At 61.9% G+C, this 15,556-nt stretch overlaps 3 protein-coding genes across 4 annotated transcripts in view; 1 reads left to right on the top strand and 2 right to left on the bottom strand.

The window, feature by feature from the left end:
• On the bottom strand, positions 7 to 2,642 carry LOC110403230 (protein eva-1 homolog C-like). Its single transcript, XM_021406250.1, has 3 exons — positions 1,858 to 2,642; positions 1,106 to 1,305; positions 7 to 215 (listed from the first exon to the last, which is right to left on the bottom strand). Exons 1-3 carry the CDS (start codon positions 2,192 to 2,194, stop codon positions 84 to 86), a joined length of 669 nt encoding a protein of 222 aa, XP_021261925.1. The 5' UTR covers positions 2,195 to 2,642; the 3' UTR covers positions 7 to 83.
• LOC110403229 (chloride intracellular channel protein 2-like) lies at positions 2,914 to 8,020 on the top strand. The gene is made up of 6 exons (XM_021406249.1): positions 2,914 to 3,109; positions 5,292 to 5,401; positions 5,586 to 5,711; positions 6,193 to 6,299; positions 6,430 to 6,611; positions 6,694 to 8,020. The coding sequence occupies exons 1-6, from the start codon at positions 3,062 to 3,064 to the stop codon at positions 6,853 to 6,855; spliced, it is 735 nt and encodes a 244-aa protein (XP_021261924.1). The 5' UTR covers positions 2,914 to 3,061; the 3' UTR covers positions 6,856 to 8,020.
• LOC110403227 overlaps positions 11,427 to 15,556 on the bottom strand; it is a 4,771-nt gene continuing 641 nt past the window's right edge. For both annotated transcript variants that reach the window (XM_021406246.1, XM_021406247.1), the window contains exons 2-8: positions 14,845 to 14,989; positions 14,593 to 14,713; positions 13,801 to 13,976; positions 13,457 to 13,635; positions 13,018 to 13,171; positions 12,763 to 12,887; positions 11,427 to 12,256 (exon numbers count right to left, since the gene is read on the bottom strand). In XM_021406246.1, coding sequence (XP_021261921.1) covers positions 11,615 to 12,256; positions 12,763 to 12,887; positions 13,018 to 13,171; positions 13,457 to 13,635; positions 13,801 to 13,976; positions 14,593 to 14,713; positions 14,845 to 14,989 — 1,542 coding nt within the window. In that variant the 3' untranslated portion in view covers positions 11,427 to 11,614. The remainder of the gene's footprint in view (positions 12,257 to 12,762; positions 12,888 to 13,017; positions 13,172 to 13,456; positions 13,636 to 13,800; positions 13,977 to 14,592; positions 14,714 to 14,844; positions 14,990 to 15,556) is intronic.

Genomic DNA, 15,556 nt, shown 5'->3' with positions numbered 1-15,556 from the left:
GGGAGGGTGACACCGTAGAGTGACCGACCCAGTGTGACACCCCAAACCCTCTCCTCTTCCCCAGCCCCGGGTGCCCATGGGTGCTACCCACCTGGCCGGCACTTGTAGGATGCGATGAGGTACTTGTGTGTCCCGGGGCACGGGTCCGGCCCAAACACTTGGCTGTGCACTGAGAACTGGCACCACTGCTGGTCCTGACACTCAGCCAGCAGCTTCTGCAGAGCAGAGTGGGGTGGGCGTGAGGCTGGTGGCAGGACCCCGGGCTGCTGTCACCTCTATGCTATCACCTCTGTCCCATGGCTGCTGACACCCCCACCGTGGCCACCTGATCTTGTGGGCAACTTTGGTGGCCGTTTCCCAAATCAGGTGCTGCCCTGTGCCCATGCAGACTGTGCATGGTACCTGGCTGCAGCACAAGATGTGTGCTCACTGTCACAGCTCCCTGCAATGTGTATGCTGCAAACATGCAGGCATGCACATTCATACAGCTTCCTGCAAGATCCATGCATGCAGACACACTCACGTGGCTCCATGCATCACCCACGTAAGCATACGCATTCAGAAAGATCCATGCAATGCCTGTGCAGGCGTGCACATTCGCATGGCTCCACATAATATGCATGCATGCACACTGACGTAGCTCCATGCAATGCTTGTGCAAGCGCACATAACCACACAGCTCCATGCAACACCTTTGCAGGTAGGTGTGCACATTTGCACAGCTCCATGCAGCACTTCAGCCAGTGGAGATACGCTCACGGGGCTCTGTGCAACACCCCTGCAGGCGTGCGCAGTCGTGCAGCTCCACGCAACGCCCTCGCAGTCCCAGCCACCTCCCAGGACGGCCCCGTGCAATGCACACTCACGGCCACAAGATGGGGACGAGGCTTCACGCCACACCTTGCTCTGGTACAGTCCCCGTTGCGGGGATATTAGGGGGGGCTGATTTTGGCGCTGGCTGGGCTGTAGCAGTGCCACCTCCCCGGCTGCTCTTGCTGGGACTCAGCACAGGAGATCCCACACACCCCGCTCTCCTAGAAATGTCCCACGAGCATGGCCCCGAGCATGTTCTGCGACCCCAAACGTCCCGAGACGCTGCCCTTACCAGGTGGGCTGTGGGAGACATGCACTCGGTGCTCTCCTGGGACACGTTGCCCGGGCTGGGGCACAGGTTGGGGCTGGGCACGCGGCGCCCGTAGAAGGCGCCCAGGATGCTGATGGTGGTCTTACGAGGGCACAGGATGAGGAGCTGCTCCCCGTCACACGTGTGCACCGTGTGGTTCCGCAGCACCTTGCGCAGGTACCCTGCGTGGGGACATGAGGATGAGCCGGGGGGGACCAGAGATGATGGCCGGAGGTGGCCACCAAGAGATGGTCACCAAGAGATGGTCAGTCACTAAGAAAAGATCCCCAAGAAAGGATCCCCAAGAGATGATCACCAGAAATGGGAAGAACCCAATGGATGAGCTATTCCCAGCCCACACCCTTTTGGGCAGGCACAGGTCCTTCTCACCCTGAATTCCCATCATGGGGTATTTCTCTTTTTTAATCCTGCGTAGTTTGTGTCCCAAAGCACTTATCTTGGTGCTTTCCCTCTGTTGTTTGGAGGATTGAGGGTGGGGAGAGGGCAATGAGCCTTCTTGCCAGGCAGGATTCAGGGCACTGGGGGATGCAGGGTGCTGGATGCAGGATGCTGAGGGATGAAGGATGCTGAGGGATGCAGGTTGCTGAGGGATGCAGGTTGCTGAGGGATGTAGAGCCAGTGCATCTCCTGTGGGATCCCCAAAACCCCGCAAGCCACCCAGCCAAGCCTTGCTTACACCCCACCCCTCACAGCCCCCCCTGTGCCCCACTCACCGCCGAGCTCTGGGCTGGCCTCTGTCCCTGTGGCCAAGCAGAGGAGCAGCAAAGCCACCACCAGCGTGGCCACCATGGTGCCAGCACCGCGCTCTGCCGCTGCCCAGTCCCCGCAGCAGCTGGCGCCAGGGCGGGGGCTGGCACGGCGGTGACAATGGCTCCTTCTGTGCCCTGCGGAGCAACTGGGGCTGCTTTGGGCAGCTGGGACGGCACGGGGACAAGGGCCCCTGGGAGGAGGGGATGTGTTTTTGAGGGCCGTGCAGCAGATGGAGGAGGGGCAGTGGGGTCCCCAGCCTGCACCCCGCTTTCTCTCATGTGGCCGGGCGGATACACACATGCTGCGGTCTGCGTCTCAGCACATGTCCGGTCATTGAGCACTGGGGAGGAAGGGAAGGGCTGCTCTGTGCTTAGCAGCAGCAGGAAGCTCTCTTCATTCACAGATTGTTTGCAGAAAGTTCTGAGCTTATCCAAACTGGAGCTGGGGTGACCGGGGCAAGCGGGGTGTGACAAAACCCCCTGTTTTGTGCAAAGCTGGGGCCTGACTGCACGGCACCATAGCACGTTGCTGGGTTCACCCCAGCAGCCAGCCCCACCCGAAGGCATCCTGGGAAGGAAAGCAGGGGGGAATCTTTCCCATGAAACAGCCCAAATTCCGGGAATGGGGCTGTGGGTGTTTCGCAACGCCTTCCTGTGTAAGACTCTCTGCGAGGAGGTGGTGGCAAGCAGCCAGGCCTGCCCTCCACGCTTCCCCAGATCCTCAGCCCCATGTCCCCTTGCAGCAGCGGGGGGGCATCGCGGCATCGTGCTCACGTTCCGTATCCACGGGATCCAGTGGGACAGCAACAAGAAGCTCAGGCAGGGGGGAAGAAGCGGGCTGGAGGATGGTGAAGACGCTTCCTGTGCAAAAAAAAAAAAAACAAAAACCAACCCCATTCCCATTGGAGAGGTGATTGAGACGCCTGGGAGGGCGCGATAGCTGGGCCGGGGACCCGTCAGTGCCTCCCTGATAGATGCGTGCTGAGTCACAGCTGGGAGGCCCCGCAGCTTCCCCCTCCTTGCACCCCATCGCTCCTCCCCGCCTCAAAAGGGAAGGAAAGGGCGAGCCCCGGTCCCAGCCCACCCTGAGGTGCTGCAGCCGCGCGCCACAGAGCACGGGCGAAACTCAGCGCAGCAGTGAGCAGCTCCCCCCACTGCATTCCCTGCGATGGAGAGCCGGCCGGTGAAGGAGCCCGAGATCGAGCTCTTTGTCAAGGTGGGCTCGGCCAGGTCTGCTGGCTGGTGTTGCAGGCGGGCGGTGGGGATTTGGGGCGTTCTCTGCGGTTTGGCGGCCAGCTGGGTGGCGTGGGGAGCCCCAGAGGATGCTCCGCTCCAGAGGTGGTCGAGCACCCCCTGGAAACGGCAGCTGCAGCGAAGCACTGGGGTGAGCAGCTCCAGAAGTGCAAAGACAAACCCGGCTGCGAGAGCAACGGGAGGGTGGAAACGCAACCCAGTGGGGCTGGGAAATGGAGCATGGGCGGGATGGGGCAGCTTCTTCGGTCAGCCCTGAGGATTATTCACTAGAGAATGTGCTGGTTTTTTTCCTTCTCTTTCCTTTCCTTTCCTTTTCTTTTCCTTTCCTCCCCTTTCCTTTTCTTTTCCTTTCCTCCTATTGAGCAATTTTTCAAGTGTTTCCTCGGGAACATTCCGACACTCCCGTCCCAAACAAACATCTGCTGCTGCACGCGTGGTCTCTGCTCTTTTCCTTGGATATTGGCGCTGGGAAGCGTTACCCCGGGCTTCACCCCATCCCCTCTCCCCAGAGCAATGCTCCCCAGGCACCGAGCCCAGGCTGAGCCCTGAGCAATGCATCCAATAGGGGAAAAGGATTCGGGTCTCCCATTCCCTCTCCTGCCCTGCTTTTTGCCCCGGGCTGGCTGGGGGCAGAGGAAGATTTGTGCTCGGCTGCTGTGATGGCGGCAGCGCGTTGAGGGGGGTTTTGGAGGGAAGGGAAACAGAAAACAAAGTGGCGGCTCAGGACTTCCCCTAAATCTTAATTTAGCACCCAAAACCCCCCCTTGCTCGTCCGTTAGCAAACTGACGTGCGCATCATCCTCCACGTGCCCTGTGCCCGGTGTCATTGCGCAGCCCACCCCGAGGTGCCCCCCCCTCCCCCAGTTCTTTTAGGGAGAAATTTAGGGCAGGTCCGGGGGATGCTGGGACAATGCAGCTCGCAGGGTGCTCCCTCCTCCTTGTGCTGCTTCGCCCCGCGCGAAACCACCGGAACTTGTGAGCAACTTTGGGGTTTTGATGCCTCGTGCAGGCATGGGGCCTCGGGTGGGGGCTGAAAGCCTGCACCTCCCAGGCTGCCTTCATTCATTGGCAGCGGGGCTTCTCCATCATCTGCAGGGATTCTCCAGCATCTGGATGGGTTCTTTATCATCAGGAAGGGTTCTCCGTCATCTAGAGGGGTTCTTCCATCATCTGGTTGGGTTCTCCATCATCTTCAGGGCTTCACCATGGTCTGGAGGGGTTCTCCATTATCTTCAGGGATTCTCCATCATTGAGAAGAACTCTTCCATCATCTGGAGGGTTTTCTTCATCATTTGGGAGGATTTCTTTATAGTCTCGGCGGCTTCCTCCATCATCTGGATGGGTTTCCCTATCACCTGGAAGGGTTTCTCCACCATCTGGATGGGTTCTTTCATCATCTGAAGGGGTTTCTGCATCCTCTGGAGGGGAAAACAGGGTGCACAGTCATTGGGGAGGGGGGGGGGGGTGCAGGAGCCCTCGCTGAGCAGAGGAAGAGGCTCCTGCTGGAGGGGGAAGCAAAGAGCCATGACTTCCCCTCCCTGCTGCTTGGTGCCATGAGTGCTGGTGGAGCTTCCTCCTGATAACATTTGGCTCCGAGCATCCTCAGATGGGCTTGGCTGAGGTTTATTTTCTGTTTCCTGCAGAGGCTGTCCTGATTTTCCTTTCAGGACAGCCACACCGAGCTGCCGGTGCTGGAGGTGCTCCAAGGGATGACATTGGTGTTGGCTTGCTAGGGATGGTGGAGAGGGGAAAGGGAGCGGAGGTGCTTGATAGCATAAGAGTGGGGCAGATTTGAGGCTGTTTCCTCCCCTGCCAGCCCCTCTCAGGACACCTGCAACCCGATGTTAACCCAAACACTCCTCCAGGTGGTGGTGGTGGCTGTGCTCCCCAACCCCTTCTCCTCCCTGGGGGCGGGTGATGCTCACGCCTCTCGCTTGGCTGCCTTAAGGCTGCGCGGTGCAGCAGACAAAAACAAGCTGTGCTTTTCCTGGCAAACATGAGCACATTTCCCCTCTTAGCCTGGTGTCCCAGCCAAGCTGACCCTCCCTTCCTCTCCCATGCGCTGTCCATCCTCCTCCACCTCCTCCTCCTCTCCTCCCGGCTTCATCTCGGGGCAGGGTTTGACCTCTCCGCTCTCCCCGCAGGCTGGGCTGGATGGAGAGAACATCGGGAACTGCCCCTTCTGCCAGCGCCTCTTCATGGTGCTGTGGCTCAAAGGGGTGAAGTTCAACGTCACCACGGTGGACATGACCAGGTGAGGTGCCACCATCCCGGTGTGCTTGGGCCCTGTCCTCCAGCCACGTGCATCACTTACACATGGGTTTGAGACACCAGAAAGTTGGGGGGCACCTCCCAGAACCCGAACCCAGCCCAGCATACAAGCAGGGCGCTCCCGGTGCGCTCACCCCAGCTTTTTCTCCTTCCTTTCTCTGCTCCAGGAAACCCGAAGAGCTGAAAGATTTAGCGCCAGGCACCAACCCGCCCTTCCTGCTGTTCAACCGGGAGCTGAAAACTGACTTCATCAAGATCGAGGAGTTCCTGGAGCAGACCCTGTGCCCACCCACGTAATTGCAAACCCGCATTGCGCAGGGCTGGCTGGCTGGGGAAACTGAGGCAGGAGAGCATCCGGGGTGGGGGACACCATGGGACAGGGAACAACGGGAGGAAGAGCAGCAGAGGTGGGGTGAGGTTTCCCTGGGAGCTGCTGGTTTCGCAGCTGGCGATGGCAAGTGCTGTCGGGGTGGGGACGGGAGGTGCCCCCACCTCTGCCTGCTCATTGCCAAAGCAAACGCCCGACACAAAAGAGGAAGCGCTGAGCGCATTCATCGTCATCCTCCTCACACGTGGCAGCCCCTGTGCAGCACCCTGGGGAGTGTCCCCAAGCCCCGCAGTTTCTGCCCTATTGCAAACAGCTGTGCTAATGCAGGAGCTGCTGTTATTTAAGGCCTTGCGGCTGCTCAGCCCCCACCAGTGCCACCTGTGGGTACCACGATCCATGGGATGTCCCCAGCTGGGGACCGTGCTGACGCCGGCATCTCCTTCCAGGTACCCGCATCTGAGCCCCAAATACAAGGAGTCCTTCGATGTGGGCAGCGACATCTTCGCCAAGTTCTCGGCGTACATCAAGAACTCGCGCAAGGAAGCAAATAGCAGTAAGGAACAGGGGCTGGGGGCATAGCTAGGGCTTCGCTCCCTTAGACACAGCCCGGTAGAGGCTCAGGGACTGAGCCAGGTGGGGACTGGGGGCCCTGGATGATGCCGTGCTCTTCCCTGCCCACCCAGACCTGGAGAAGGCTCTGCTGCGGGAATTTCAGCGGCTGGATCAGTACCTCACCACCCCGCTGCCCGAGGAGATCGACCAGGACAGCGTGGAGGACATCACCGTCTCCAAGAGGAAATTCCTGGATGGGGACCACCTGACGCTGGCTGACTGCAACCTGCTCCCCAAGCTGCACATCATCAAGGTGAGGGTTCCCAGAGCCAAAGCCGGGGTCCTCACCGCACGGGGTGGCACTGGCGTTGCCTCAGCTTGGTTCTTCCTTCCAGATTGCGGCCAAAAAGTACCGGGACTTCGAGATCCCGGCCGACATGACGGGTGTCTGGCGCTACCTCAACAACGCCTACGCCTGCGATGAGTTCAGCCACACGTGTCCCGCGGACGAGGAGATCGTGCACACCTACGCCAGCGTGGCCAGGAAGATGACCTAGCCCCCTGCGGGCCGTCGGTCCCTCACCTCCCACCAAACCCTGGCCAAGAGAGGGGCTGGGGGGGGGGGGTTACGGCATCCCCGCACCCCAGTTTTTGGAAAGAGCGCCTTGCTTTGCAGCCCCCACGTGCCACCAGCGCGGACCGCACCTACGGACTGGTCACCGTGTGGCTCTGGGGGCAACTGTGTCCCCACCCCTACAACCGATCGCATGGCACACGATGGGAAAAGCCAAGCACCAGCCTATAGTGGAAGAGCTGAGACCTCCCGATGTGTCCCACCAGCGCTGGAAGAGATGGCACGTCCCTACAGGGTCCCACCACCACCCACGCTTGGGCTGTCTCTTCCCCGAGGCATCCAGGCCCCAGTAAGCTCTTCCCCTATGATTTATCTGTGGCAATAATTGACGACGTGCATCCATCTCCTCACTTGGACATCGGGGCGGGGAGATGCTGGGGACAGCACCGGGGACCTGCTGGTGGCTGGGAAGGAGGGCTCTGTGGGGTCCCCTAATAGATCTGCAGCTCCAGGGTACAGGGACCTTGTGTCGCGCCCAGCCCTCAGCACATGGCGCTGGCTGAGAGGTCCCACCTGGCTCTGAGACCTTGGTGGTCCCCATAGGAGATGCAGCCCCAAAGCCACCTCCCTGCTCCACATCAGCCCCTCCCCACCTGACCTGGAGGGAGGCACGGGGCAGAGCATCCTTCTCCTTTCTGCAATGCAGCCCCAGGCAGAAGCTGCCATGTCCTCAGGAGATACCCGAGCAGCTTTGGTGCTGCCCGTGCTCCCTGGTTAGAGCTGTTCCTCCCATTCCAGTGCCAGAGAAATCAAACCCCCGACCTCCCATCCTCCCCCCCAACACCTCCAGCTCCTCCTGGGGCTCCTGCCAACACAGCCATCCCCCTCCAGCCCCCATGGCCAGCAACAAATACTGTACAGTGAGCGTGAGGGTCCTCTGCAGACCCTCGCTGGCAGAGCCACCCGCCAGCTCTCACTGCCACCTCCCTCTTTGCACTAAAAGCTGTGTCCTTGCAAGCCTGCTTCTGATAGCACCGGGTTTGGGGACTGTTCTTTTTTTTTTATTGATGAGTTTTGGGTCGTTTGGTGGTTTTATGTTTTTTGATTTTTTTGTAACTAAGGACAGCAATAAACTTTATTTTAATACGCCTTGCTTGTGAGCTGTCAGCGCGTGGGCAACTCGCTGGGCGTGGGCACATGCTCCTTGTGTTGGGTTGCTAGGGTCCTGCTCTGTCTCTCCTGCTCCCAGTAGCATCCTCTGCACCTCCCTCCATGACCGGCCCCACACCAGTCCCACCCTCGTGCCCAGCTGCCCCCGAGCCCTGGCACCCCCTGTTGCCACGAGCTTGGTGCTCCTGGCTCACTCCATTCGACTCAGTCAGAGCCTGCTTCAGGCTCCGGGATGGCTGGGGTCCTGCTAGAGGCTGCTGTCAGCTACAAGGCCAGCTGCCCCACCAGCCAGGTCACCTGTTGGCGTGGGGTCTGGTTCCAGCGCTGCACGAAAGGGAAAGGAACCCTCCAGGGGGTGCCCCCAGTGCATCCTGCTGGGGGGCCATCCATCCCCTGGCGCAGCGCATTGCATTTCTCCTTGTTGAGCCCCATGAGGCCCCTCAGACCCCATCTCCAGCCCACGCCGTGGGGCGCTCGTCCCAGCTCGGTGTCACCTGCAAGCTGCCCGAGGACACGCTCTGTCCCACCATCCAGGTCTCCAAAGGAGCTGCTGGACAACGTTGGTCCCAGCGTGGGATGTGCCTCCACCGACCGGCCTGCAGCTGGACTTTGTGATCATCGCCCTGCAGATCCAGCTCACCCGCTGCTCACGTACTGACCCCAGGGAGGATGCTACAGGAGGAGGTGCGGAGGCAAACAGCATCTGCAGCCTTCAGGACAGGTGGGGAGCGTTCCCACTGGCCACTGAGCTTCCCTCCGCCGTGAAAGTCAGCTCTGCGCCCTGCCTGGCCATGCTGGTGCAGATGGAAAGGGTTAAGTGCAGCCTGAGGCGTCCAGTTGCTGCTGCCTCAGAAGCCAGCTGGCTGCGGTGCTTTCCAGATCTCTTCCCCCCATTGCTCCGCCGTCGCCTGTCTGTGCACAACCCCAGCAAGCTCCCACCGCGCTCCGCTGGCTCCAAAGAAATTCCCAAGCACCCAGCTCGGGTATTTTCCCTGTGTCGGACACGTGACAGAGTTGCTAAAGCTCTGGAAGTCCCCGTGAGTCAGCCAAGAGGCGAGAGGAGACGGGAGGCCGCTCGTTTCCCAGAAACAGCAGCAGCGTGCCACGACGGGGCCCGCGTGCTGCATGGGCAGAGCTCGCCCCGTGTCAGCTCCGCTGCTTTCGGGGTAGGCGGGAGCGGTGCTGCTGCAGCAAGCAGCCAACAGCACCACCACAGCCACCACTGTCCTCGGGGGAAGCATCACCTTCCCTAAGCCGTGACCGAGGGCCCTGCAGCTTGAGAGGGATGCGTTCTCTTTACGGCCCCTCTGCTACCAGCAGGCTCGCATGGAGCTGGATGTCCTTTCTCCATCCATCCCGGTGGCAGGAGATGGTGGTCACTGCCCTGCCCTCAGCCCTGGAGGAGGACATTTGAGAAATGCACGGCTGTGTCCCAGGCTGTGCCGTGCTGGGGGGGGGGGGGAAGCAGTAGGGGAGGCTGCAGAGATGAACCCCACTTCTGGTGGGGCTGGGGAGGGGAGCACGGGGCCAACATTTGGACAGAGCACACGGATCCACACAGCCAGGCCAGTAAATCAATGCAAACGGGGGGAAGCGTGGCTGAACAGCACACAAATCACAGCCAGTGTGGGAGCATGGGTGTTTTTGGCTTAAATATCCATTTCTCTGTCTCCGTGGAAAACAAGCGGCAGTGACAGATGTGCAGCCGGTGTCCCAGCAGCAGGATCATGAAGAATGGACTTTCCGGGGGGAATAACCATATTCTGTCCTAACAGCAGCCAATGGAATCGTGTCCCTTTACATCTCTTTGCCTCTTTGAGATGCTCAGCTCGGAGCGACCCAGCGGACGTTGTCCCCACAGCTCAGGCTGCTGTGACAGCTGCTGTCCCCCTCGCTCATGGGTCACCCTCCTGCGAGCAGCAGGGGAGCGCTGCAGGGACGCGAGGGGGGGTCAGCCACGTGCTGTCACCCATGGGAAGAGGAAACCCATCCCTGCCTCGGGGGTGCCACCAGGAAAGTCCCTTTGAAACCGTGGTGGGACACCCGCCTTCGTCTCTCTTGGGACACAGTGGGGCAGAACGCTTTGTCACCGGGGGCCGCAGCTCTGCCGGTCAGCACGGCCCGAGCACGGAGCCCTTCCCCGGGGCGACCCGAGGAGGCACCGACACCGCTGTGCGCAGCGGGACGCGGGCGGTATGGGGGGGGGGGTTCTTCCATCCCGGCCGTGGGTCCTGCCAGACCCAGCCCGGTCCCGTTTCCACCTGCCCGACGCCAGCTGCCGGTGGCAGATCCCGGGGCCGAGCTCGTCCCTTCCGCTGGCACCACCCGAGCTCCGGCACTTGCCACGCGTCCCCAGAGGAGGGCACTGCCAGCCCAACCCGTGCGATGGGAAACGCTGCTCACCACCGCGGAGCCAGCTCCCAGCCGAGGGCCGCGGGTCACACGGGGACGGAACGCAGCTCCCCAACCCCGCACGCCTCCTAAACCCAGCTCCCGCAGCCCGCGGCCCCCAACATCCACCCGAACACTTCGCCTCTCGGGGTGCGAGCCCCCAAACCGCTCCTCGCCTTGGAGCCAAGCGGGGCTCTTCCTGGGCTCCAAGGCAAAAACGTGAGAGCTGCATTTGGTTCCACCGCCTCAGGAGCCCCCGTGCTCACTCGGTGCTGCTGGCCCACGTGGCAGCCCCTGCACAGAACCTTCCCCCCTCCCCACCCCCTCCGTTATCTGCATGGTCTGGCAGCTCCGCTATTTGAAGGTTAGCAATAGGAAACACCCTCCCGCTATCCCCCGCCGGGCTGCGTCTCGCCGAGAGCCGTTGCCAGCTGCCTTCTCCTCGTCGCTTTGAAGCGGCTCCGTCAGAAGCTCCAACCACCTCCACCCGACGCATCGCCCCGCGCTGTCTCCGCGATGCCTCACACCTCCCAGCCCGTGCAAAACCAAACCCTCGGAAAGCCGAGCCGCTGAAATGTCACGGCGCTTCGCCGGCTTCCGCTCTCACCTTTTTCTGTTTCTCACCCTCCGGCTGCTTCATCCCCCCCTCCCCCCCCCATCCCCCTGGGGTGGGTGGCTACAAAGCACGGAGGAGGGGGGGAGGGGGGATGGAGCACCAGCAGCGAGCCCTGGGCTCGTCCCCTCTCTGCTTCCCAGCTGCAGCCCCGACCTCCGCCGAGGCAGCAGCTCCAGGCCGTGACACAGCGATGTGCCACATTGTAGCACGGGGAAATCCTCCTGGTGGGATTTGGGCTTTGCTCTCTCGACACCTGAAAACCGAAGGGGCCGTTTCGTGTGACCCAAAGCGATGGCAGGTGCTTCCTTCCCCCCCTCCTTGTTGCAGCAGGGCAGCGCTCGCCCTGTGGCACAGAGGCGCCGGGCACAGCAAAGAGCTTTCCAGAATAAATTAGTGTTATTTAAAAAATGATAACAACCGTGCACAGTCCTGGCAAATTAAAAGAAGTCTCTAACAGAGAGATGCCTGCGTGTGCACGCACCCAGATTTGCGACAGCCCATACGCTATTCACACAGGTATATACACACCCGTGGGGGGGATAAATAAAGATGGGGGGGGGGGCACCTACTCCTCGTACTCTGCTTCAGGAGCACCCAGCACGGCAGAGGGATGCTCTGAGGATGCTGCTGCCTCCTGCCCATGGGGTGTGCCCATGTGCCAGATGAGCAGCGGGGGCAGCGTGCAGGGACAGCCCTGCTGCTGCGTGTCACCGTCACCCATCTCCAGCTCGGTCCCCGGTAACCTCACGGAGCTCAGCGGTACCCAGGACCTGGCCATGCTCTCCTGCAGCTCTCCAGGGCTGATGCTGACGGTGTGCAGGGTGGGAGGAAGGCTGCTGCCCACCCCCAGAGCCGTGGAATAAAGCTGGAGGTGCGGGGAGAGCCAGGCCTCCGATGTCCCATAGTCCCCATCCATCACGCTGCTGACTGGGGACACCGTCGCAGCATCCCCATCGCTTTCATCCTCCTCATCCTCTTGCTGTGCTGGCACCCAGGAGCCCGGCTGGGAGCTGGGTGCAGCTCTGCCCTCGTGCCACTCTGTCCCAAACCCATTGGGGCAGTAACCGCTCCTCTCCTGGTAGTGCTGCTCCCCCAGCAGCTTTGGAGCTGTGGGCACTGGGGGCTCATTGGGGGCTGGCAGTAGTGGGGCTGGTGCATCCTCCTGCAGCTCCAGGGTGGGCACCACAGCGCTGCCGGGCAGCAGAGCCTGGAGGGAAGCGGGGAGCAAAGCAGTCAGTGCCAGGGTGCTACAACCCCAGTGCTGCTGGGTGCTGGTGCTGGGCAACCCATTGCATGCACAATGCAAATGGACAACCAGCAAACCCGGTGCAGAAGCCAACCCCCAGCACCAATACGACCAGGGTGGGCTGAGCAGCTGGATGCCGCCTCCCCCTGTGGTGCACGGGGAACTGCTGAGCCTGGCAGGTCACTCGTGTCACCCCCAGCACAGGGACATGGGAACGCAGGGGGCAGTGGGATGCGGGGAGCCAGGCTGTCCTGCTGAGTGCTGCCACAGGGGAATGGGGATGTACAGCTGAGAATACTGCGGGTCAGCTTCGCCCTGGTGCTGCTCCAAGGGTAAAGCTCGCGTTCCCTGCTCCAGCAGAACCACGGCACCCTGGCAAGGCCAAACCCCACACAGCAAGGCCGGGGGCAGCGGGGCGGGCAGGGGCTGCAGACCCTGAGAGCCCTGTGTGCACGGCGGTCACTCACCAGCGTTTTTGGGAGGTGCGTCTCCGAGGGCTTCGGGAAGGCATACACACAGGTCAGGCAGACCGCAGGCACGCTCAGCAGCGGGAGGGCAGCAACCAGCACGGCCAGGAGCACCCAGGGGAAGCCTGCAGGGACAGTCTCCATCAGCCCCCACAGCGGCATCCCCCTAGCTGGGGCCAGCTCTGACCAGTAGGGTCCATGCAGGGTGCGTGACCCAGGTCCTGCCACGCATCCTTGATGACACCGGACTTTCACCTGCAGGACCTGCCGGTGTCTCCAGGCACTGCTCAGCCTCCTGGCTCCGCTGCGGGGCTATGTCCACTGCCACCGTGCGGACACAGTACTGCGTGCTGGGCATCAGGAACCTGAAGGTGCACGATGCTCTCCTGGTGGTCCATCGGCAGGGCACCTGCAAGCAGAGGGCCAAGGTCCCAGCGCCTGTTATGGGATGGCGATGGGATGCTTCCATCCCATAACCCTTCACTTTTTCTGATGGAAGAAGAAAGGGGTCCCCAGACTACAAGACCCATCTCTAGAATACAAACCACCCCTATCTCCTACCTGCTTACCCACATGTGGGACAGCCTTATGGGCACTGCCAACTCCAAGCCCTCGTGCTATCGCCCCAACACAATGGGATACGGGCTCCAGAGCACCCCTCTGCCCCCCCCCAGGCCCCCACCCCCCCACGCACCTCCTGCTGGAGCACGCCCCTGTGGTACAGGCGCAGGTGGTACCGCAGTTTCCGCAGCACTCTGCTGAGCGGTTTGTAGGATCCGTGCCTGCTCCGGTAGGGGGTGAGCGGCGCGCTGAGGTTGATGCTGAGGTTATGGCCCTGGAGCTGCCAGGACAGGGTGGGAGGACCCACAATTGCTAGAGGGAGAGGGAAAATATAAAGAGGAGGAAGCACTAAGTCCTTCAAAACACAAGGTAGGCATCTTGTTTCCCAGGAGCGGTCATTCTCTAGGGATGATGCTTTTCCCACCCCTCATAGGATCTCCCCCAAGAACAGCAGGGATGCAGATGAAGGCTCCTTACTGTCTCTGTACGGCAGCAGCTCGCTGGAACTGACCCACGGGGAGGGCTCGCCATCCTGCACCGCTCTCACCCTCGCCCAGTAGATTCCATGGATGTCGTCGCAGTGCAGCTCGCACACCCAGGATGAGCCGCTGCTGTTCCCCCCACAGGTGTCTGCCCTGGTCCAGCGAGAGGTTCTGCCCGTGGAGACAATGACAGGAGGGGAAAACCCATCACCATCCACCGTGCCTGGCCAGGCGGGGTTGGGGAGCGAGGTGTGGGGCTGGGCGGCACCAAGCATCGCCTGCACGGCGGCGGTGGCTTATTGCGTGCTGGAGAGCACGGAGGAGGTCTGAGAGGGTGAGCTTCTTGTGGAGAGCTACTGGTGGTTGGGGCATCTGTGGGATGGGGCTGAGGGCTGGGAAGGTTCAGTCCTAAAAGGAGGTGGCTCGGAGCAGGGGGACCCTATCCACACGGAGAGGAGCGATGATCTTCTTGGTGATGCCCCGTGGAAGGGGAGCAGGCGTGGTTTGAAACGAAGGTGGATTGAATGAGGAATTTCCATTTGAGCATAAGGGGGAAAAAAAAAAAACAGCCAGCCTAAACCCCAAAGAAACCCAAACCCTCCCTTGTTTTTACCGAGAGGGACCAACAGAGGGAACGGGGCGACCGACAACAGAGGGAACAGGCGGGTGATGGAGCCTCCATCCTTGGAGGAAGTCAGAACCCAGGAGGACGCCTCCTGAGCCGACCCCGCCACGGCGTTATTATGGGATGCTTGCTGCAGGGAAGGAACCCTCGCTCTCCACCTACCTCTTCCTCCACTCCACCTGGTACGTGGTCCCGTTGGGCGCGCGCGGGTCCGGCTCCCACCGCAGCTGCACGTGGAAGTTCTGAGCCCGCAGCCGCACTCCCCGGGGGGGCAGCGGTGTGCCTGGGGGGAGCAGGGGGACGTGAGGCCGTGCGCTCCCCCGGCAGCAACGCGGCCTCTTTGGCCACATTGCGCCCGTCCCAAGGCTTTGCCCGAGCACCCGCCCTCCCCGCAGGCGCGTTTTGGGGACTCACCCCGCAGCAGGGTGCAGCCGGCCAGGGACAGCAGCAGGCGGAGCGCGGGGCTCATCCCGTCCCCATCTGCTCTACATGGCCGCGCTGGGTCCCACAACGTGGCCGGGCGCTTGGGACACCCGCGACCACCATGGGCAGCCAAAACCTGGGTGCAGGAAAAAAAAGAAAAAACCAACCCAACAACGTTATTTGTCCCCGAACCGGCAGCGTCGTTGCCCTCCCCACGGCAAGCGGCGCCGGCTGCGAGCGCGGAGGGGGAGCTGCAGAGAGGTGGGGACCCTGAGCTGTCCCCGCGGGGCTGCGGTGGCAAAGGGACGCGTGGCTCCCACGGGGGCCGCGCTGCGCCCGCCCGGCTGTGCCCGCCCGGTGCTCGGGACCGCGTTCCCCGGTGCGGGCGCGTTTCAGGAAGCGGTGGCACTGCCCCGGCGGCTGCTCAGTGCCGCCTTGGTGTGACCGGACACCAGGAGACGCTGGTGAAACGGGGTGCCCCAACCACCCCAAAGCCCCGCACCCCATGGAGCCGCGCAGCACCTAAACCCAGAGGGGATGGCTTCTCCCTAAAACCGCGCTTTCACCCACCGCGTACAAAGGCAGCTCCTCTTCCCCGTTGTCCCCCAGCCCCTAGGGCCACCCCGCGCCGCCTCTCCTTCCTGTCCGCAGCCCCACAGCTTCCCGCATCCCCCCGCACACCTAGCCGGGAGGCGGGGGGGGG

The sequence above is a fragment of the Numida meleagris genome, chromosome 8 (assembly GCF_002078875.1).
Source record: "Numida meleagris isolate 19003 breed g44 Domestic line chromosome 8, NumMel1.0, whole genome shotgun sequence".
Lineage (NCBI taxonomy): Eukaryota > Metazoa > Chordata > Aves > Galliformes > Numididae > Numida > Numida meleagris.
This window is presented reverse-complemented; position numbering and strand designations above follow the sequence as displayed.